Source organism: Myxine glutinosa, chromosome 9, assembly GCF_964187855.1.
Source record: "Myxine glutinosa chromosome 9, kmMyxGlut1.1, whole genome shotgun sequence".
NCBI classification, from domain to species: Eukaryota; Metazoa; Chordata; class Myxini; order Myxiniformes; family Myxinidae; genus Myxine; species Myxine glutinosa.
The window spans coordinates 108,668,804-108,691,613 of record NC_136269.1 but is presented as its reverse complement, the minus strand read 5'-3'; the positions used below and the strand labels follow the sequence as shown (position 1 = coordinate 108,691,613).

At 41.8% G+C, this 22,810-nt stretch overlaps 1 protein-coding gene across 1 annotated transcript in view; it reads right to left on the bottom strand.

Annotated features, from left to right (window-relative positions):
- The window catches only part of FNDC3A (fibronectin type III domain containing 3A), a 440,266-nt gene that overhangs the window by 344,126 nt on the left and 73,330 nt on the right, over positions 1–22,810 (bottom strand). Inside the window, exon 2 of the mRNA XM_068128578.2 lies at positions 15,570–15,754. Coding sequence (XP_067984679.2) covers positions 15,570–15,668 — 99 coding nt within the window. The 5' untranslated portion in view covers positions 15,669–15,754. The remainder of the gene's footprint in view (positions 1–15,569; positions 15,755–22,810) is intronic.

Below are 22,810 nucleotides of genomic sequence, written 5' to 3'. Positions count from 1 at the left end.
ACCGTCTCGTGTTCAGGCCCTTGGTGCTCCTATGGTTGGCAGCAAGTGCCCCGGAAGCATTGACGGAAAGAGAGTGGCAATTCTGTGTGTGGGAAAATTGCATGCTCAGTCAGGGTCGCCCAGATAGCTCAGATGGCAGAGCACTGGTACGGTTTACCACAGGACCTGGGTTCAATTCCTGTCCTCGGCATGTAATTTCCCCACATACAGTCGTGGCCAAAAATATTGGCACCCTTGAAATTTTTTCAAATAACTCACAATTTTCTCTAAAAATAAGTTGAAATTGACAAAAGTATTTGGTCACCACAATTCTTTATTTCACTGTTAATATTACAGAACTTTTGTTTTTGATTCAGAACTTAATATATCCTTTTAAATCAAAAAAAAAAATGGCATGTACAAAATTATTGACACCCTCGACTTAATATTTGGTAGCACGGCGTTTGGACAAAATAACTGCAGTCAAGCGCTTCCTATAGCCATGAATGAGATTCCTACACCTCTCTACTGGCAGTTTGACCCACTCTCCTTGTGCAAACTGCTCCAGTTTTCCTAGATTTGAAGGGTGCCTTCTCCCAACTGCTGTTTTCAGATCTCCCCACAGGTGTTCAATGGGATTTCGATCTGGACTCATTGCTGGTCACTTCTGAACAGTCCAGCATTTTGTCTTGAACCATTCCTGGGTGGTTTTTGAAGTGTTTCGGATCATTGTCCTGCTGCAAGACCCATGACCTTCGACAGAGACCCAGCTTTCTGACACTCGGTTCAATATTGCGCTCCAAAATGCCTTGGTAATCTCCTGATTTCCTGATGCAATGCACACATTCAAGGCACCCAGTGTCAGAGACAGCACAGCAACCCCAAAACATCACTGAACCTCCTCCATGTTTGACTGTAGGGAAGGTGTTCTTTTCTTTGAAGGATTCATTTTGTTTTCTGCAAACATAGAGATGATGTGCTTTACCATAAAGCTCTGGTCTTTTTTGGTTTTGTTTGGTCTCATCTGAAGGATTTTGGCGACGATTTTGACATCTGAAGGATAACATTCTCCCAGGAGGAGTTTGGCTTGTTCAGGTGTGTTTTTGCAAACTCCAGTCGGGCTTTCTTATGTCTCTCTCTCAGCAGTCTCCTGGGTCTCCTGCCATAGAACCCCCTTTCATTGAGTTTGCGATGGATGGTGCGAGTTGAAACTGTCGTACCTTGTATCTGAAGGTCAGCTTTAATCTGTTTGATAGTTGACCGAGGTGCTTTCTCCACCATTCGAACATCCTTCGCTGCAATCTTCGATCAAGTTTTATCTTGCGGCTACGTCCGGGGAAGTTGGCTGCAGTGTGAGTGGCCTTAAATTTCCTGATAACATTGCGTATGGTGGACACAGGTACATCAAGGTCTCTGGAGATGGACTTGTAGCCTTGAGATTGTCCATGCTTGGCTACAATCTTGTGTCTGACCTCCTCAGACAATTCTCTGGTTTTCTTTCTTTTCTCCATGCTCATTGCGGTACACACAGTAACACAAAACAGCAGAATGACTCCTTTTCTCCATTCAAACTGGTTGATTGAGTGATTTTTATATTGCAGACAGCTGCAACTCACCACAGGTGAGTTCAATTCCAAAGTAAAGGAGAATCACCTGCTTGAAATCTAATTATTTCTAACAACTTCTAAAAGGTGCCAATAATATTGTCCGGCCCATTGTATGATTTCTGTGTGGAATGAGCTAAGATTTAGTAATTTTTTCAGCTTTTTTTTTGTTTTGTTCCACTGCAAACCAAAGCGATACATATGTGGGTTCCAAACGATTTTTTAATTTCAACAATTTTCTGGAAGAAATGGTGCACTATTTCAAAGAAGTGCAAGGGTGCCAATATTTTTAGCCATGACTGTGTATCAATTTAAATATGTACAGTATATATGTGTTAAGAAGCTAATTGTAACGTTTTTCCAAGCCCGCTTCTAATAACAAAAGTAATAACAACACTTATGATAATAGCATAATATCAATGTTATTACAAAACAATATTAATCAGAATAATATCCCCCCTCCACAAGGGTTTTTTCCTCGCTGGACAACGTGTATATAAATAGCGTATTGTGGCATCTCGTGCGAAAACTCTCCCAGAAGTAAAAAAAATAAATTATAAACCATAAACACATATGATTACCCGCCGTTCTTGAGACATCATATGCTTATCGCGTACCCCACAGACTAACGGACCCGAGTCTAACTCTACTGCCATATATATACCCCATAGAGGATATAAACACGACCCTTGCTGTCGCTCCCATAGGGAGCAGGTGTACTCGTTAAACAAATACAAGTCTTTGACAAAAGGCTACCAAGCTGCCTCCTTGCAACCGAAAATCAACTGGTTTGGTGCCTCACAGGTGGGGTCTTGCATCACAAAATGTACTGTCCACTGGACAGATGGTAAGCCAAGTATCTGTCTGCTAGCATTCAATGGTGGACGTTAAAGACTCCACATTGTCTTTTACAAAACAGCATAGGCAAATTACCACCAGCACCCTGATCAAATTCGAACTTCCTGCCAAATGATCTTCAGTAGAATGACAGACCTGACCGGCAAGTTTGTGAAAGAAATGGGCCAAAAACTTTCCCCAGCTGACCCCAAAGAGGGTGGAAATAATTGGGGCATTTTAAGTACTAGTCGAGAATAAATTTCTTGCTTGTATGTTTGTACTCCTATAGCAAGAGGTACGTTGTACCTGTTGAAACATTCTTCCAGGTACATGGGCCAAAGTTGATGTTGAATGATATGTAAGGACATGAGATTGCTTCAAATTTGATCTCGACTTTAGTTCATGCAGGTCCGCCTATGAAATAATGACAATTGTCTTTTCTTTGCAGGTTCTTAAACAGTGACAGTTGGTGCCATATATCAGTTCACACACTAAGTTAATGTTCACACACCTAGGTCTTCAAAACCAAAGACAACAGGACGTAAGAGTACAGCTAACAGGGGCAACATCCTGTAAGTGCGGCATCATGGAACAAATTTTCAACAAAACATTTTACTTATCAGTGGAATTAGTTACCATCTGCAGCATATTCAGCCAGTACACTGTTCACATCTATTTGAAAGTCCTGGTGGATGTGTATCATTGGTAATTGGCGAAACTCCTGCTCCTGCACTCTTCTTTCATTGTGAATGGCAAGCAAAGCTCGAACGGCACTCGAAGAGCACAAACTCTCGCCTCGCACATTCATTCTGAATAAAAATACCATCATTAATTAAACGTGCTGCTATTGTGGCCCATATTCCCATATCGTCCATGCATCCTATTATGTCACATGGTGTTTTCGTGAACGTCATAAATTTAATTATTTTAATTTAAAAAATAAAAAATAAAAACACACACACACACACACACACACACACACACACACACACATCGGTTATGAACGTCATAAATTTAATTATTTTAATTAAAAAAATAAAATATAAAAACACACACACACACACACACACACACACACACACATCGGTTATGAACGTCATAAATTTAATTATTTTAATTTAAAAAATAAAAAATAAAAACACACACACACACACACACACACACACATCGGTTATGAACGTCATAAATTTAATTATTCACTCACATCGGGTCATATATCAGATCCATGGAGTTTCAGATTTTTCGGACAAAGATTTAAATTCAAATAATTTTGGCTGGAATACCACTTCACCAATGACATCATCATTATCATCATCTGCACCTCATGCAGAGTTGATGAAAAATGCCAAGCTTCAAAAAAAAATTCGTTGAGTGGTTTCGGAGAAAATGATGGCCCGTTTTTTTGAACTTTAACCCAATATGGCTCCCATGTCATGTGACCTATGACATCAGAGTTAGCAATAAAATAGAGCAAACGTATATGGTTTAATATATGTTTGTTTATATTCGACCAAAACGTCTTCTTCTTCAAACAAAATTCCCACCCAAAACACAGTCTGTGAACTCTTGATTACGTTTAGACTGCTGAGACCCCTCAGACCTCTGACCACCCTTTAAGTCCCACAAGACCCTTTAAGACCACCAAGACCCCTGAAGACCCAAAATACCCTTAAAGACCCTGAAGACCCAAAAGACCCTGAAGACCCAAAATACCCTGAAGACCCAAAACACCCCGAAGACCCAAAACACCCCGAAGACCCAAAACACGCTGCAGACACAAAACACCTCAAAGACCCAAAACACCCCAAAGATCCAAAAGACCCCGAAGACCCAAAACACCCTGAAAACCACAAAGACCCTAAAGACACAAAATACCCGAAAGACCCCGAAGACCCAAAATACCATTAAAGGCCCAGAGGATCCAAAAGACCCTGAAGACCTAAATGGCCCCAAAGACCCAAAAGACCCCGAAGACTCAAAACACCCTGAAGATCTAAAAGACCCCGAAAACCCAAAACATCCCAAAGACTCAAAATATTATTTAAGACTCAAAGGAACTAAAAGACCCTGAAGACCCAAAAGACGCTGAAGACCCCAAAACTCCAAAAGAACCCAAAGACCCAAAAAAACCCAAAGACCCAAAATACCCTTAAATGCCCAGAGGATCAAAAAGACCCTGAAGACGCAAATGGCCCTGAAGACCCAAAAGACACCGAAGACCCAAAAGACCCCAAAGACCCAAAAGACCCAAAAGACCCCAAAGACCCAAAAGACCTCAAAGACCCCAAAGACCCAAAACACCCTGAAGACCCAAAACACCCCAAAGACCCAAAAAGACCCCGAAGACCCAAAATACTACAAATATCCAAAATACTCAGAAGTGCTCCAAGGGATAATCAAGGCCATTGAAATATTTTTATACCCATCCCCTGATCTGTACCTTCACACAAATTTATCCCAGAAGTATTTTGAAAGCTCCTTGGTGCTGATGGTTGAGTCCTTGGTGTGAAGTGCACTACCCAGCAGAAGAAACCTACAGGAACAGCTGATTTATTCTGAAATATTCAGAATAACTTGAATTTAACACAGGTGGAGGCCAATTAACTTGGTGTGTGATTTTTGAAGGTGATTGGTTACCCCTGAGCTAATTTACTATTGCTATTATGAGGGCGGCGGACACTTATCCAACCAAGATATTCTAGTTTTGTATTTTAAATTAATTTTCTGAAATTTGTAGAATTTGTTTTTCACTTAGGAGTTGTGCGTTACAATGTGGAAATAAAGGTGGGAAAAAAACAACTAATTTAATGCATTTTAATTGCAGGTTATAAGGCAACAAAAGGTGAAAATGTTGAAAGGGGGAGTAGACTTTCTATAGGCACTTCATGTATATCCTAGCTTTTATATATACTAGGGCGTGCCCGTACGTGGGTGCAAAAAAACATGCGTGCAAACAACAACAACAAAAAAAAACTTTGAAACCACGTGGCAGTAACGACCACAGAACCCCCCCTCTATTTACATGAAATGGTTTGGTCCATTCGCAAAGCCAAAGCGAACGGCTTGCGAGTACGGTAGAACCCCCCCCCCCCCCTCTATTTACATGAAATGGTTTGGTCCATTCGCAAAGCCAAAGCGAACGGCTTGCGAGTACGGTGACCATACCTTGGGAACCACTTGTCCGATTAATTTCAAACCTTGAAAAGGCACATCCTCGGGTCCCCAGCAATATACCTGGCAAGTTTCAAGTATATCGGACCCGTGGTTGTCGAGAAACAGCGGTCACAGACAAACACACAGACACACACACATACACACACACATACACACACACATACACACAGAGATTACTGGAATTATAGATACTAGGGCATGCCCGTACGTGGGTGCCCGTTCCTTGCCAAAAAAAAAAAAAAACGCTACCCGTACGCTCTACCCCGCCCGTACGCCCGTACGCCCATAAACAAAAAAAACAACGCTCTTCGCTTCCGCCCTTCGCTCTGACTGAATTGGGAGAAATAATGCGCATAAGAAATCGAGAAATTATTATTTTCTCCGGAAGAAATCGAATTACGAACCGTAATGGCGCACGCGCTCGGCTCGGCTCGCTCTCACATCGGCCACGCCTACGCAATAACGCGTTCTGTGATTGGCTGCCGGAAGTGCAGTCTTCACTGTCCGGAAGGTCGCAAATCGCAGTTACGATGAATCGCAAATTAGTTTTAATTAGTTTTAAAACATAGTTTAACGGCAACATAGTTTTCCAACGTGAAATAAATGAATACGCTCTCAAATGTGCCGTCCGAGGCAGAGTCTGTTCGCCACGTTTGGCACACGTGATAGCTCGCTGCTCTCTGATTGGTTGAATCGTTTTTTGGACATAGCTCGGTAACTACTTCTCCGATTAATATGAAACCTTGAAAAGGCACATCCTCGGGTCCCCAGCAATATACCTAGCAAGTTTAAAGTATATCGGACCCGTGGTTGTCGAGAAACAGCGGTCACAGACAAACAAACAAACAAACAAACACACACACAGACACACAGACACACACACACACACACACAGAGATTGCTGGAATTATATATACTAGGGCATTGCCCGTACTATATCTATATCTAAAATTATATCCCCCCCCTCTATTTACATGAAATGGTTTGGTCCAAAGCGAACGGCTTGCGAGTACGGTGACAATCCCCCCCCTCTATTTACATGCAATGGTTTGGTCCAAAGCGAACGGCTTCCGGAGTTTGGTAAAGAAATCGCCATCGCGTGCACAAACGCGCAGGAAAGCGAATGAATCGCAAATTCGGTTTTATTAGTTTTAAAACATAGTTTAACGCCAACATAGTTTGCAAACGTGAAATAAATGAATACGCTCTCAAATGTGCCATCCGAGGCAGAGTGTGTCCTCCACGTTCGGCACACGCGATCGTTCGCTGCTCTCTGATTGGTTGAATCGTTTTTTGGACATAGCTCGGTAAGTAATTGTCCGATTAATATGAAACCTTGAAAAGGCACATCCTCGGGTCCCCAGCAATATACCTGGCAAGTTAAAAGTATATCGGACCCGTGGTTGTCGAGAAACAGCGGTCACAGACAAACAAACGTACAGACGTACAAACGTACAGACGTACAGAGATTACTGGAATTATAGATAGATATATATATATATATATACACACATACATAGGCTAACAGGGTGGTACACACACTCGGCTCTAAGCTGTCTAGTCTGGGTTTGAATCCAGAACAAGTTATAAACTGTCATCCTGGTGTTTCACAGGCAAGGTGATTCATTAGTGAATGAGTGTCTCGGATGGACGTTAAAGTGGTGTCTCATCTGCTGGCATTAGTTGGCAGATGTTAAAGATCCCATGGTGTCCTCCGTGAAGAGTAGGCGAGCTATCGCCGGCACCATGAACAAATTTTACATTTCTGCCCTAACTATTGCTGGGAAGGCAACGACAAACCACCCATAAAACCCTCATCAAGAAACTGCTTTAGCAGTACTAGATCTGCCTTCTGGCAGAACTCTTGGATACATGTGTATGTATATATATATATACTTATGTACTCACATCACACACACATACATACATACATATACGGATATACACATACACATAGGTAAATGTCCCGGTTATTTTCAGCCATGTAGTCATTAACCATTTAGACTTTAGAGTCTTGCAATGGAAATGGCTCAAGTTGAATGTCAATTCGTCTGACCAAACCTGCCCCCACTTGTGTGCGCAAATACACACGAGCATAAAGACATCAAAAGGTGGCTCTAAATTTAGCACCACCGCGATGACGTCAGAAAAGAATCCAACGGCAAGGCGGAGCATCGATTGCGTGCTGCTTGGCTTCGTGTCAGACAATCCAAACCGGATGCCGCGGCTCTCACTGTCACTTCCCAGAAAAAGCCATGATGCACGTGCCTGTTATTCAACGTTCCAAGAGCGCAGCAGTGGACAAGTGCTGCGGAAGTCTGGGCCGGACAGCCGAGGCATTGCTTTGCCTCATTTCCAAGTGCACATATGACCTGTGTGCAGCTGATAATGACAAATCTTCGAATCACGGACATCTTGAATCTTCTTCTTCAAAACGTCTCACAGCCGCCAACCACAAGGTGACAGACGAACCTTTTGGCAATCGTTGAACCCAAGCTTCCGTAACAAAAAGCAGGAACCATTAGTCCTGACAGAAATGTTTTTTTCTCAATGCAACCCTCTTCGAGTACATCAAGGACACAGAGCACAAAGTGTAGCTACCCACCATCTCTACAATTAACAAAATACAAAGCATCTGAAAATTCAAAGCCCGTCCTGGGTCTCTTTGCAGCCAGACATCTTCTTCTTCCATATGCTAAAAAAATAACGAAAAGAGTTACAAAAAAAATACAAAATTAAAATTGATTGATGTAATGGAGCCTTGATCTTTTGAGATTTAGATTTTTTTTAAAATAATAAGCTTCTAGCTTTTGATTAGTGAACCAATTCTGTGACCCAATATGCAAATTCTTAAAATTTAAATTTAATCGGATGAAAATTAACGATTTTATGTGATGCTTGACCTTTGACCTTTTGACAAAATTCTTAATTTCCCTTCTCCATATTATCATAATGAAGCTTTGGTGAAAATTTGATGACAATAACTCAAATGATAAAAAAGGTACGGCCTGGACAGACACACACACATACACACACGGGATTACAAAATCCATGGCATATATATATATATATATATACATATACCTGAAGATATACATATACCTGGCAAAAAAAGAAACGCAAGTTGGTCAGACGCATTTTTTTAATGTGCATTGTTGTGCACAAATGATCAATGACAAAGATTTGTAATACCATTTTAAGCACCTGTATTTTCAACCACATTTCTTGAGCCTCACTGAACCACCACAATGGGGGTTGAATGGATTTTCAAACAATCACTTACTGTGGATTCCAAGGCTAAATTGTATAAGAATGTTGATGTTTCTGTGGTAGTCTATGGTCAATGGAGGCTTGAACCGAATTCACTCAGCAGACGACAATGCCACGAGTTGTTAGGGTAGTGCTAGGGTAGGGTAGGGTAGGGTAGGGTTAGGGTAGGTTTAGGGTAGAGGAGGGTAGGGTTAGGGTAGGTTTAGGGTAGAGTAGGGTAGGGTTAGGGTAGGTTTAGGGTAGAGGAGGGTAGGGTTAGGGTAGGTTTAGGGTAGGTTTAGGGTAGAGTAGGGTAGGGTTAGGGTAGGTTTAGGGTAGTGGAGGGTAGGGTTAGGGTAGGGTTAGGGTAGGTTTAGGGTAGAGTAGGGTAGGGTTAGGGTAGTTGTTAGGGTTACTTGTTCGGGTTAGTTGTTAGTGTTAGTGTTAGGCTTAGGGTTAGGGTTAAGGTTAGGGTTGTTATGGTTAGCGTTATGGTTAGGGTAGGGGAGGGTTTGACATAAAAAACTTGCCTTTCTTTTTTTGCCAAGTACAGTATATATCTATATTCTATATATATATATCTGTGCAGCGTCTGTCCCATCCTGTGTTGTGTTGTCTTGTGTTGTCTTGTGTTGTGTTGTGTTGTCACTGAACTACTTTCTCAAACTTTTGTGAAATCGTACCAAACTTCTGGTATGCACATATCTCTCCCGTCGGTATGTCCTAAGGGTATCATTTTTGAAAATTTTTCCAATTTTTTTTTTTGGGGGGGGAATTTTTTGGGGAATTTTTTTTTTTCAACTTCAATTGTTTATAAAATGTGATATCACGTATATTACAAATACATTTGTGCAAAATAATTGTGTGAATTATGATTGGTTTAAACCATGACAAAACGGCAACTCGGGTACAGTCATTTATCTATATATCTACACATCTGGGCAGTGTCTGTGTTGTCACTTAACGACTCCCTCAAACTTTTGTTTCCGTGGTTGTGAAGTGTTTTTAATAACGTTGTGGTGGTTTTTAATCACGTGGTGGTGAGGTATTTTGAATTATGTGGTGGTGAGGTGTTTTTAAATGACGTGGTGGTGAGGTGTTTTTAAATCACATGGTGGTGAGGTGTTTTGAATTACGTGGTTGTGAGGTATTTATAATTACATGGTGGTGAGGTATTTTGAATTATGTGGTGGTGAGGTGTTTTTAAATCGCATGGTGGTGAGGTGTTTTGAATTACGTGGTGGTGAGGTGTTTTGAATTACGTGGTGGTGAGGTGTTTTTAATTATGTGGTGGTGAGATGTTTTTAAATGACGTGATGGTGAGGTGTTTTAAAATCGCATGGTGGTGAGGTGTTTTGAAATACGTGGTGGTGAGGTGTTTTTAATTATGTGGTGGTGAGGTGTTTTGAATTACTTGGTGGTGAGGTGTTTTTAAATGATGTGGTGGTGAGGTGTTTTTAATTACGTGTTGGTGAGGTGTTTTGAATTAGTTGGTGGTGAGGTGTTTTTAAATGATGTGGTGGTGAGGTGTTTTTAATTACGTGTTGGTGAGGTATTTTGAATTAGTTGGTGATGAGGTGTTTTGAATTATGTGGTGGTGAGGTGTTTTGAATTACTTGGTGGTGAGGTGTTTTTAAATGATGTGGTGGTGAGGTGTTTTGAATTAGTTGGTGATGAGGTGTTTTGAATTATGTGGTGGTGAGGTGTTTTGAATTACTTGGTGGTGAGGTGTTTTTAATTTCGTGGCTGTGAGGTGTTTTTATTATGTGTTTTATGGCTGTGAGGTGTTTTTATTACGTGTTTTATGGCTGTGAGGTGTTTTTATTACGTGTTTTATGGCTGTGAGGTGTTTTTATTACGTGTTTTATGGCTGTGAGGTGTTTTTATTACGTGTTTTATGGCTGTGAGGTGTTTTTATTACGTGTTTTATGGCTGTGAGGTGTTTTTAATTTTGTGGTGGTGTGTTTTTATTACGTGTATTATGGCTGTGAGATGCTTTTATTACTTGTTTTATGGCTGTGAGGTGTTTTTATTATGTGTGTTATGGCTGTGAGGTGTTTTTAATTTCGTGGCTGTGAGGTGTTTTTATTATGTGTGTTATGGCTGTGAGGTATTTTTAATTTCGTGGCTGTGAGGTGTTTTTATTATGTGTGTTATGGCTGTGAGGTGTTTTTAATTTCGTGGTGGTGAGGTATTTTTATTACGTGTTTTATGGCTGTGAGGTGTTTTTATTACGTGTTTTATGGCTGAGGTGTTTTTATTACGTGTTTTATGGCTGTGAGGTGTTTTTATTACGTGTTTTATGGCTGTGAGGTGTTTTCAATTTTGTGGTGGTGAGGTGTTTTTAATTTTGTGGTGGTGAGGTGTTTTCATTACATGTTTTATGGCTGTGAGGTGTTTTAAATAACTTGGTGGTGAGGTGTTTTGAATTACGTGGTGGTGAGGTGTAATCGTCCCAAACTTCCAGTCTGCACCTACCCCTCCCCTATGTGTGTGCAGAGGGGTTCTTCCTTGAAAAAAAAACATTCAAACGGAATCTTCAACCTAAATTGCCTATAAAAATGTAATATCACAAACACAACAAATACATTTGTGCAAAGTAATTGTTTGTATTATGATTGGTGTAAATCATGACAACACAGCAACTCAGGTACAGTCATTAGCCTCAGCGAAAATAAGCCCGTTCCTCAGTAGGTGAGGCGAGCGCAGCGAGCCGAGCCAAGATAGTGTATATATATATATATATATATATATATATATATATATATATATATATATATATATATATATATATATATATATATATATATATATATATATATATATATATATATATATATATATATATATATATATATATATATATATATATATATATGTATATATATATATACAGACTTGGCATTTAATATGGAATATTTTTTTTTCTTGACTTCGGTTTACTTTCTGAACTCAGTATATCAATCTGGTGAGTTTCTTTTATGCTTCGGTGATTTCTTTGTTAAAAGAACCATGTCACTGATTGTCTTTCGCAGCAAGAAGTCAATAACAGGATAATATCACAGGTGGCGTGACAAAATGTAAGGGCAGGTACATTTGACGATTGGCTTCACAATCGGGTATATAAGGGTTGTTGCGTTCTGTATTAGTGGAAAGCAACTGCTGCACATCTACAAAAGTTATTGCCGCTTCCTCTGGAGATGGTCCGTCAACTCGACAATGCTGTTTGTCATGGAGTGGTGGCTTTACGAAATTCCGGTATGAAACAGCGTGCTATTGCTTGGCAGTATGGCATCACTCAAGGTCAGGTGTCAAAGATCCTGAAACGAAATGCTCAGAGGGGTGTCCCTACTCCAATACCGAGGCCAGGACGTCCCCGCAGAATCACAAGGAGAGATGATTGCCAGCTGCACCGGTTAGTCTGCAATGGCCGTACCAAGTCAGCTAATCGGCTTAGGGCTGAGTGGCAGCAACTGACAAATGTGCCTGTATCCAGAAGGCTAGTTAACCAATGACTGGTTCAAGCAGGCTATTGTGCCAGGCGTCCCCTGAGAAAGCCATGCCTGACCAGACAACACAGCCAGCGCCGATTGCAGTGGGCCAGAGAGCACCGTCAATGGCAGCCAGGAAACTGGAATCACGTGACCTTCAGTGACGAGTCTAGATTTCTGGTCTATCGTCAAGATGGCCGCGTCCGAGTGCGCAGACAAGTGCATGAAGCCTACAACGAAGATTGTATAGTGCCAAGAGTCCAAGCTGGAGGTGGTGGGGTGACCGTTTGGGCTGCTTTTCATGCAGGGGGCAAAACTGACCTGGTTGTTCTGAATGGAAACCTGAACCAGTTCAGGTACAGGGCCATTCTGGAAGAAACATTGCTTCCATTTGCTCGTGCAGCCTTTCGAGGAAACTTTGTCTTCCAAGATGACAATGCACGGCCTCATCGTGCTCGCATGATCCAACACTTTCTTGTTGACGATGGTGTCGAGCATATGGAGTGGCCTGCCATGTCCCCGGATATGAATCCGATAGAGAACTTGTGGGCAGAATTAACGCGTCAAATCGACAACTTGGTCCAGCAGCCTACCTCTGTGCGTGAATTGCAGCAGGCTAGTCACTGCATGGCAAGCGATTCCTGTCCAAACCTTGGCAAATCTCGTGAACAGCATGCCTCGACGTGTACGTGCTCTCCTGAATGCTCGTGGGGGTTACACGAAGTACTGAACTGTAATTTTACTGTCCGTAATCCCAGTCATAATTTAACTTTTGTTTTTGTTGAAATTTTTTTTGGCTCATGTGTAAAATAAAGAGATACTTCTGAAAAACGTACAGAAGTTTAACACAGTACTGTCCGTGAATTGAGTTCGACATCAGTTCACATCACTTTCAAGGATAAATTTATTTGCTTCGAAATGTCAAATGTGGTTTTTGTTTCTTTTAAAGGTCACATTAACAAAATCTAGAATAATTTCAACATAATTCCAATGAACTTTTGGTTCTAAATCATCTTGACAAGTAAGTTCACCCCCACAAAAAATATATTCCATATTAAATGCCAAGTCTGTATATATATATACATGTGTATATGTATATGTATATGTATATATATATGAATGATCGTTTCAATGCCATTTCCCCCGCTAGAGCAGGGGTTAGCCTTGCGGGCCATATGACAATCATGGTTCCCTGTTTGAGGCAATGTTTTTATGGCCGGATGCCCTTCCTGGTGCCAACACTTAGTCGCCTCTTACGATGCGCAGGGATACGGTGTACCTATTCTCAACCGGGGTACACACCGGGATTATTCATCCCAGCAAGCTGGTACTCAATTTGCCGACCTCGGAAGGATGACAGGCTGAGTCAACCCCCCTGGTGTTAATTTAGCGATCGACCGGGATTGAAACCCAGGATCCGAGGATCCCAAGCCGGCACCTTAACCGCTAAGCCAACACCAGGCTAGTATGTATATATGTACAGTCACATGAAAAAGTAAGTACACCCCATGTGAAGTTTTGACTTTTTCAACATATTTCAACATACAGCTATTTGATCTTCATTTCAACAATATTGATAGATAAAGGTGATATAATATAACAAATATCATGAAACATTTACATTTTGTAGTCCATTGTATAATTTAAATAAACATAAATGCAAATTTCGCATGTGGAAAAAGTATGTACACCCCCACATTTATCACTACAAATACCTAAAATTAGAATCAGGTGCACCAGCTCAGGTGCAAATGATTAGAACATCGTTAGAGAGGATCTTGGAGGAACCTGTTTTATTTAAACCTCAGACATTTCGTTTGGTTTGCAATTTGTTGTTGAAGTGTGTGGCGTCACCATGCCTAGATCAAAAGAGCTCTCTGAGGCCTTCAGAAAGAAGGTTATAGGTGCCTACGAGTCTCGGAAGGGATTTAAAAAGATCTCCAAACAACTTGAAATCAATCATTCGACTGTCCGGAAGATCATCTACAAGTGGAGAAGATTGCAAACAACTGCCAACTTGTTCAGGCCAGGCCGCCCCAGCAAGTTCAGCCCGAGAGCAGACCGCAAGATGCTGAAAGAAGTCTCCAATAACCCCAGAATGTCATCACGGGACCTACAGGTAGCTCTTGCCACTGTTGATGTCAAAGTACACAAGGCTACGATTAGAAAGAGGCTGCACAAATTTGATCTACATGGGAGGTGTGCCAGGAGGAAACCTTGGCTTTCCAGAAAGAACAACAGGGCAAGACGAAAGTTTGCCAATGAACACCTAGACAAAGACCAGCTCTTCTGGAACAATGTGCTCTGGACAGATGAGTCAAAGGTGGAGCTCTTTGGCCACAGTACCAGAAGACATGTTTGGCGAAACCCAAAGAGAGCATTTAACCACAAGAACCTGATACCAACTGTAAAGCATGGTGGTGGAAATATTACGGTTTGGGACAGCTTTGCTGCATCAGGGCCTGGGCAGCTCACCATCATTGAATCCACTATGAATTCTTCATTGTACCAGAGGGTGCTTGAGGATAATGTGAGGCCATCTGTCGGAAAGCTGAAGCTCAACTGAAGGTGGACCTTGCAACATGACAATGACCCTAAACATACCAGTAAATCCACCAAGGAATGGCTGAAAAGAAAGAAATGGAGGGTTCTGGAATGGCCAAGTCAAAGCCCGGATCTAAATCCCATCGAGATGTTGTGGTGGGATTTGAAACGAGCTGTGCATGCAAGAAACCCCTCAAACATCGCACAGCTGAAAGAATTCTGCATGGAGGAGTGGGCAAAAATTTCTCCCAGTCGATGTCAGAGACTTGTAGACAGTTATAAGAAACGCCTACTTGAGGTTGTTTCTGCCAAAGGGGGCAATACCATCTTTTCGAGCCAAGGGTGTACTTACTTTTTCCACATGCGAAATTTGCATTTATGTTTATTTAAATTATACAATGGACTACAAAATGTAAATATTTCATGATATTTTTTAATATTATATCACCTTTATCTATCAATATTGTTGAAATGAAGATCAAATAGCTGTATGTTGAAATATGTTGAAAAAGTCAAAACTTTACATGGGGTGTACTTACTTTTTCAAATGACTGTATATATATATAATCTCCAAATGGAGCTACGAGCGGCATCTCCTTATTCCCAATCAGCTTGATCAGTCCAATTGTCCCAAATCTTCCAATACACTATTAAAACGAACTCTACTCTCTCAAGTTCTCTTTGTCCACACCTGCTGCGGGGGCTCAGTTCCAGGCATCAGAGCCATGAGTGGGACGTCCCCGTTTGCAAATGGCATCTCCAGTGGTGGCCTCCACGCCTCAGCTGCCATGGCCACGTTGCACACACGAATGCATCAAGAAATGCTTTCTGGGCTTTCCAGTCGTCCGGTTTTCAGACTCCTTATTGCCAGGAACACTGCGGGCAACAGGGAGAAAGTCATTAGGAAGAGGTCATTACGGTTACAAGAAGACATTTAAGAAGTCAAATAAGGTTAAGTAGAGATGAAGGCAACCTTTAAAAATCGCAGCAGTTTGAAAATCTAAAGACTAAACATATCTGATTAACTCTTCTTGACCTGATAGGTTGACGAAGCAATTGTGTGGGGATTTTAAGTTACAATAGGTATCCCAGTTCTCGGTATCACCTGAAGGCCATGAAGTGGATAAACAACTGTGGATATTTTACAACAAGGATAACAAAACACCAGATATGGTACAATGAAACAATAACAATATTGTTGGTTCATCTTGTGAATATTGTAAAGAATTTGAATGCTGACATACAATGATATAGTTTTCCTGTGATAGGAACCGGAGTGGTTGGCGAAAGGTAAAGATGATGAGAGTTAGTTCTCCATAAAGATAGTGGCAGTCTTCTTTTTCCTCTTTCATATGCAGCATAAGGCTGCGGGGTACCAGGTAAGCATCATTGGCTGAGCTCGTGGCTGTGCAGATGGGACACCTAGCTTCAACATGTCCATCCAAGAGACGGCACTCAGTTCTGAATCACCCCACCTGTGAGATGGGATGACAGTTTATGGCTGGGCTGAGATTTGAACCCAGGCTCGACATCTTCAAGGATAGTGTGCGTACCTCTGGGACATTCTGTGATAGTAACAGGAGAACAAGAGAATAGGTTTAAAATGGAATATGATACGTACTTAGATGGATTGGAGATAGATTTGTAAAGTGATATTGGCAGGATTAGGTAGCATGTGTGTGGATGGGTGATGGTTGTTGTTGTATAGCCCTGGACAGTTCTCTCGAACAAGCCTGCAGCACGGGTACAGCTGATCGATCTCGCAGGAGTGACCCAGAGATCCCCCAAAGCATAATGGTGTACCCCCGCCTTCAGGAAGTCAGGGCCACAGCAAAGTAAGAGAAACAGAGATGAGCTAGAGAGAGAGAGAGAGAGAGAGAGAGAGAGAGAGAGAGAGAGAGAGAGAGAGAGACAGAGAGAGAGACAGACAGACAGACAGACAGACAGAGACACACACGAGGGAAAGGAGGGACCTCTCCATGGGGACTGATCAGCACTCTGAACGTGACCGCGCTGCCCTGATGAATCCGGGCAGCAGGGAAGAATGGGGAAGATTTGGACCCCGACTTGTGTTGGGGCATACAATCACCGCGAAGAGGTATCCCCAATAGTTATGGCCTATGGGTGATGGTTTTGGGGGTTGGTGCAGCACAGGTATGACGGGACAAATGGCCACCTCCTGTCCCAAAGTTCCTAGTATATCTTTGTATGGAGTGCCAAAGAAGGTCCAGGTCAAAGGAAAAAAATCCTTCAACTACCACAGCATCACCGCTAGATTACCAGGCAAATGAAATGACAACCGACAAAGGAAGATTCCGCACTGTAAACTGAAACAGACCTAGAGAAAAGTAGGCCTCAGATCACAATAAAGGAACACAGCCAGTGGGCACATGATGCAATGAGCTGAGTCGGCTACTCAAAGTTCTGGACCCTGGGAAGAGTCAACAAGTTAAGCGTTGCTGCGACTGCCTGCAAGAACCCCCTACTAGTGGCATGCCAATGTCCAGCCAGGTCACCGCCCACTGCCCACCCTCACTCGTTTCCCCACACAACACCACTAAACCTAACACACCACTGTGAGTGACATCCATGCACAGCGGAATGGGGAGCTGCTCTTTCCAGCGTGCAATTGAACGAATGTTCACATTGTGGTGCTCTTTCATCCCCCTCCCACAGTAAAACGTACACACAGATGGAAATTGCTCCAAACCTGCCCTCTTTGCTGTAGGAGTAAATGCAGGCCTTTTTTTTGGCACCTGTGACCAACAACACCCGAGTTGTTGCTTCCCCTCATGTGATCAAGATGCTTATTGCAGATACAGGTCAATACCACAACTCTTCATTTACATACAGCCTGGTGCGAATGCATCGTGAGACTTGCATGTCAACCAAAATGAAATTCGCTGGTTAAAACAGGAACAAGTCTGAGTTTTTATGTGGTAAGCAAAGTTTTTTGTATACAGTGCCTTCAGAAAGTATTCACACCCCTTGACTTTTTCACATTTTATTGTGTTATAGCCTGAATTAAAAATGATCTACGCATATCACATAATGTCCAAGTGGAATTTTTTTTTAGAGATATTTACAAAATAATTCAAAATGAAAAGCTGAAATGTCTTGAGTCAATAAGTATTCAACCCCTTTACTGTGACTCCAAATTGAGCTCAGGTGCATCCATTTTCCTTTGATCATCCTTGAGATGCCTCTCCAATTTTATTGGACTCCACCTGTGGCCAATTCAATTGATTGGACATTATTTAGAAAGAAACACACCTTTCCACATATGGCCGCACAGTTGACAGTGCATGGCAGGGCAGAAACTCTACCATGAAGTCCAAGGAACTGGCTGTATAACTCCAAGATAGAATTGTGAGGAGGCATAGATCTGGGGAAGGGTATAAAACAATTTATAGTGTTGAAAGTTCCCAACAGCACAATGAGCTCCATCATTAGAAAATTGAAATAATATGGAACTACCCAGACTCTTCCTAAAGCTGGCCGTCCAACCAAACTGAGAAACCGGGCAAGAAGGACCTTGGGCAGGGAGGTAACCAATAACCCAATGACCACTCTGATTGAACTATAGAGTTTCTTGGCTGAGATGGGAGACTTGGCGGAAGGACAACAGTCTCTGCAGCGCTTCACAAATCTAGGCTTTATGGTAGAATCGCTAGATGGAAGCCACTCCTGAGAAAAAGGCACATTACATTACAGCACACCTGGAGTTTGCAAAAACGCATGTGACAGACCGAGAGCATCAGGCAAAAGATTCTGTGATCTGATGAGATGAAAATTGGACTCTTTGGCCTGAATGCAAAGTGCTACGTTTGACAGAAATCGAGCAGAGTTCATCACCCATCTAATGACATTACCATCACCCACAACCTGGAAGCATGGTGGTGGCAGCATCATGTTATGGGGATGCTTTTCAGCAGCATGGACTGGGAGACTTGTAAGGATAGAGGGAACAATTAATGGAGCCAAATACAGGCAAAACCTTGAGGAGAATCTGCTTCAGAGTGCAAAAGACCTTAGACTGTAGCGATGATTTACGTTCCAACAAGACAATGATCCCAAGCATGTAGCCAAAGCAACACTGGAATGGCTTCAGAACAAGAATGTGAAAGTTATTGAGTGGCCCAGCCAAATCCCAGACTTGAATCCCATTGAGAATCTGTGGAAAAACTTAAAGATTGCTATTCACCGACGCTCCCCATCCAACTTGACAGAGCTTGAGCAAATCTGTAAGGAAGAATGGGAGAAACTCCCAAAATCCAGATGTACAAAGCTGATACAGACATTCCCAAGAAGACTCAAAGCTGTAATCGCTACCAAAGGTGCTTCTACGATGTATTGACTCAGGAGGTTGAATATTTATGTAAATTAGATATTCCTGTATTTCATTTTTTATTATCTTGTTAGAATTTCTTTTCAAAAACTTCACTTTAATATTATGGGGCATTATGTGTATATCAGTGACGAATAATCTCAATTTAATCAATTTGTAATCAGGCTGTAACATAACAAAATGTGAATCAGTCAATGGGTGTGAATACTTTCTGAAGGCGCTGTATATATATATATATATATATATATATATATATATATATATATATATATATATATATATGAACACACACGGACACACACTCACACATGTATGTAGTAGATTCAAATTAAAATACAACATGCCTTCAAGCGATCAGTTGGCTGGATTTGAAACTTGGCTTTGACTACAAATTTTCACCTGATGTTTCGCAGATTGTCTGTTGCATCATTGTGTGCACCAACCTTGAGAGAGATTTTAACATGCGTGTATTGTCTGCTAGCCACCATTGGTTGGCGTTAAATATCCCATGGTGTCCTTTGCAAGAGCAGGCCAATGTGTGCCAACAGTATGACCAAATTTCAAATTCCTGTCTGAAACTATAGCACAATGGAATGGAGTATCAATCTGCCTTAGGTTGTTTCTTAGCCACTGGAGTGGTTGTGCCTTCGCGTGGGTGCCTCAATACTCTTTACAGTATTTCAGTGTTTAGAAGAGAAGATAAAAGTGAAAATGAACAGTCTTTGAAATGAATTTAGACAAATTATAATGAAAAAGGTGTCCTGTTAGAATCCATTGTCGGAAGAATCGACGGTTCTCCACAAACTAGGTGTTCCTTCAATTGAATGATTGGTCCATCTATTGCTTCCATTTGTGAAATAATTCCAAAAGCATTTTTCCATTACTATACCTGCAAAAGCCTTGTATGTCTTAGTATATCTGCTTTTGTCTTACTTAGGTCAATATGACAGGAAACATTGTATTCCTGAACTGTTCACCAGTTCCATTAATCTCTCGCTCTTCCTCTTCCCCTCGACCCACCTACCCCCAATACATGTCTACACTAATATGGATGCCATGGGTGAGGGATGCCATGGTAGAGGTTAGAGTCATCAGCAAATAAATAAAGTGAATTTTCCAGAGTCAGAGAGATCATTTTTGAAGATCAGGAAAAGGACTGGGCCCAAAACGCTGCCCTGGGGCATTCTAGCTTTGACACGGAGAGGAGATGAAATAATTCCGTTGAGAGCCACATGTTGGCCACGAGAGTAGAAGAAGTCAGTAAGGCCTGTATGGAGTTGACCTTGTGGATGCCATAGGCAGAGAGTTTGGAGAGGAAGGCGGGATGCCAGACTGAAACAAAAGCATGAGATACAGTCACGTGAAAAAGTAAGTACACCCCATGTAAAGTTTTGACTTTTTCAACATATTTCAACATACAGCTATTTGATCTTCATTTCAACAATATTGATAGATAAAGGTGATATAATATAACAAATATCATGAAACATTTACATTTTGTAGTCCATTGTATAATTTATATAAACATAAATGCAAATTTCGCATGTGGAAAAAGTAAGTGCACCCCGACATTTGTCACTACTTCAAATACCTAAAATTAGAATCAGGTGCACCAGCTCAGGTGCAAATGATTAGAACATCGTTCGAGAGGATCTTGGAGGAACCTACCTTATTTAAACCTCAGACATTTAGTGTGGTTTGCTCTTTGTTGTTGAAGTGTGCGGCGTCACCATGCCTAGATCAAAATAGCTCTCTGAGGCCTTCAGAAAGAAGGTTATAGATGCCGACGAGTCTGGGAAGGGATTTAAAAAGATCTCCAAACAATTTGAAATCAATCATTCGACTGTCCGGAAGATCATCTACAAGTGGAGAAGATTCCAAACAACTGCCAACTTGTTCAGGCCAGGCCACCTGAGCAAGTTCAGCCCGAGAGCAGACCGCAAGATGCTGAAAGAAGTCTCTAAGAACCCCAGAATGTCATCACGGGACCTACAGGTAGCTCTTGCCACTGTTGATGTCAAAGTGCACGAGTCTACCATTAGAAAGAGGCTGCACAAATTTGATCTACATGGGAGGTGTGCCAGGAGGAAACCTTTGCTGTCCAGAAAGAACATCAGGGCAAGACTAAAGTTTGCCAATGAACACCTCGGCAAAGACCAGCACTTCTGGAACAATGTGCTCTGGACAGATGAGTCCAAGGTAGAGCTATTTGGCCACAGTACCAGAAGACATGTTTGGCGAAACCCAAAGACAGAAATTGACCACAAGAACCTGATACCAACTGTAAAGCATGGTGGTGGAAATATTATGGTTTGGGGCAGCTTTGCTGCATCAGGGCCTGGGCAGCTCACCATCATAGAATCCACTATGAATTCTTCATTGTACCAGAGGGTGCTCGAGGATAATGTGAGGCCATCTATCGGAAAGTTGAAGCTCAACCGAAGGTGCACCTTGCAACATGACAATGACCCTAAACATACCAGTAAATCCACCAAGGAATGGCTGAAAAGAAAGAAATGGAGGGTTCTGGAATGGCCAAGTCAAAGCCCGGATCTAAATCCCATCGAGATGTTGTGGGGGATTTGAAACGAGCTGTGCATGCAAGAAACCCCCTCAAACATCGCACAGCTGAAAGAATTCTGCATGGAGGAGTTGGAAAAAATTTCTCCCAGTCGATGTCAGAGACTCGTAGAGAGTTATAAGAAACGCCTACTTGAGGTTGTTTCTGCCAAAGGGGGCAATACCACCTATTGGAGCCAAGGGTGTACTTACTATTTCCACATGCGAAATTTGCATTTATGTTAAGTGAAATTATACAATGGACTACAAAATGTAAATGTTTCATGATATTTGTTGTGTTATATCACCTTTATCTATCAATATTGTTGAAATGAAGATCAAATAGCTGTATGTTGAAATATGTTGAAAAAGTCAAAACTTTACATGGGGTGTACTTACTTTTGCACGTGACTTTATGTCCAGAGAGACGGCCCGGATGTCACGTCTGACATCGAGGGCCTCCATCCATTGTTGGATGAGTAGAAGCGGCATGGCCAAGGTGGAGTGACCTGGTCTGAAACCAAATTGGTGAACTGAGATGAGGTTGTTGGATAAAAGGAGGATTTCACCTCAACTGTGGTGATTGATTCCATAACCTTCCTGATGATTGGAAGAAAGCTGATATGTCTGTTGTTGAGGGGATCCATTTTTGTACCTTTTTATTTATCGCTGTGATGTTGGCTGATTCCCAAGTAGATGGAAGATGACCTCGGGTTAATGACAGGGTGAAAAGGGCACAGAGAGAGCATGTGCAAGACCAATAGAGTATGTTTTTAGGACACGTGAGCTCATGCCATCAGATGAGTTGAAAGAACCTTCTTCATCTTCTCATGTGCAAAAGATACAGGGTCCAGGAGCAGTTCGGTATGACAGGAAAGAATGAGTACCAAGGGTGAGGGGTTGGGAGGGCAGGTTTCTGCATGAGAGAGGGCAGGTTTCTGCATGAGAGAGGGCAGGTTTCTGTGGAAGATGAGTTAACATCAGGGGCAGCAGATATGGGAGAGCAGTCCTAAAGTAAGATGGCT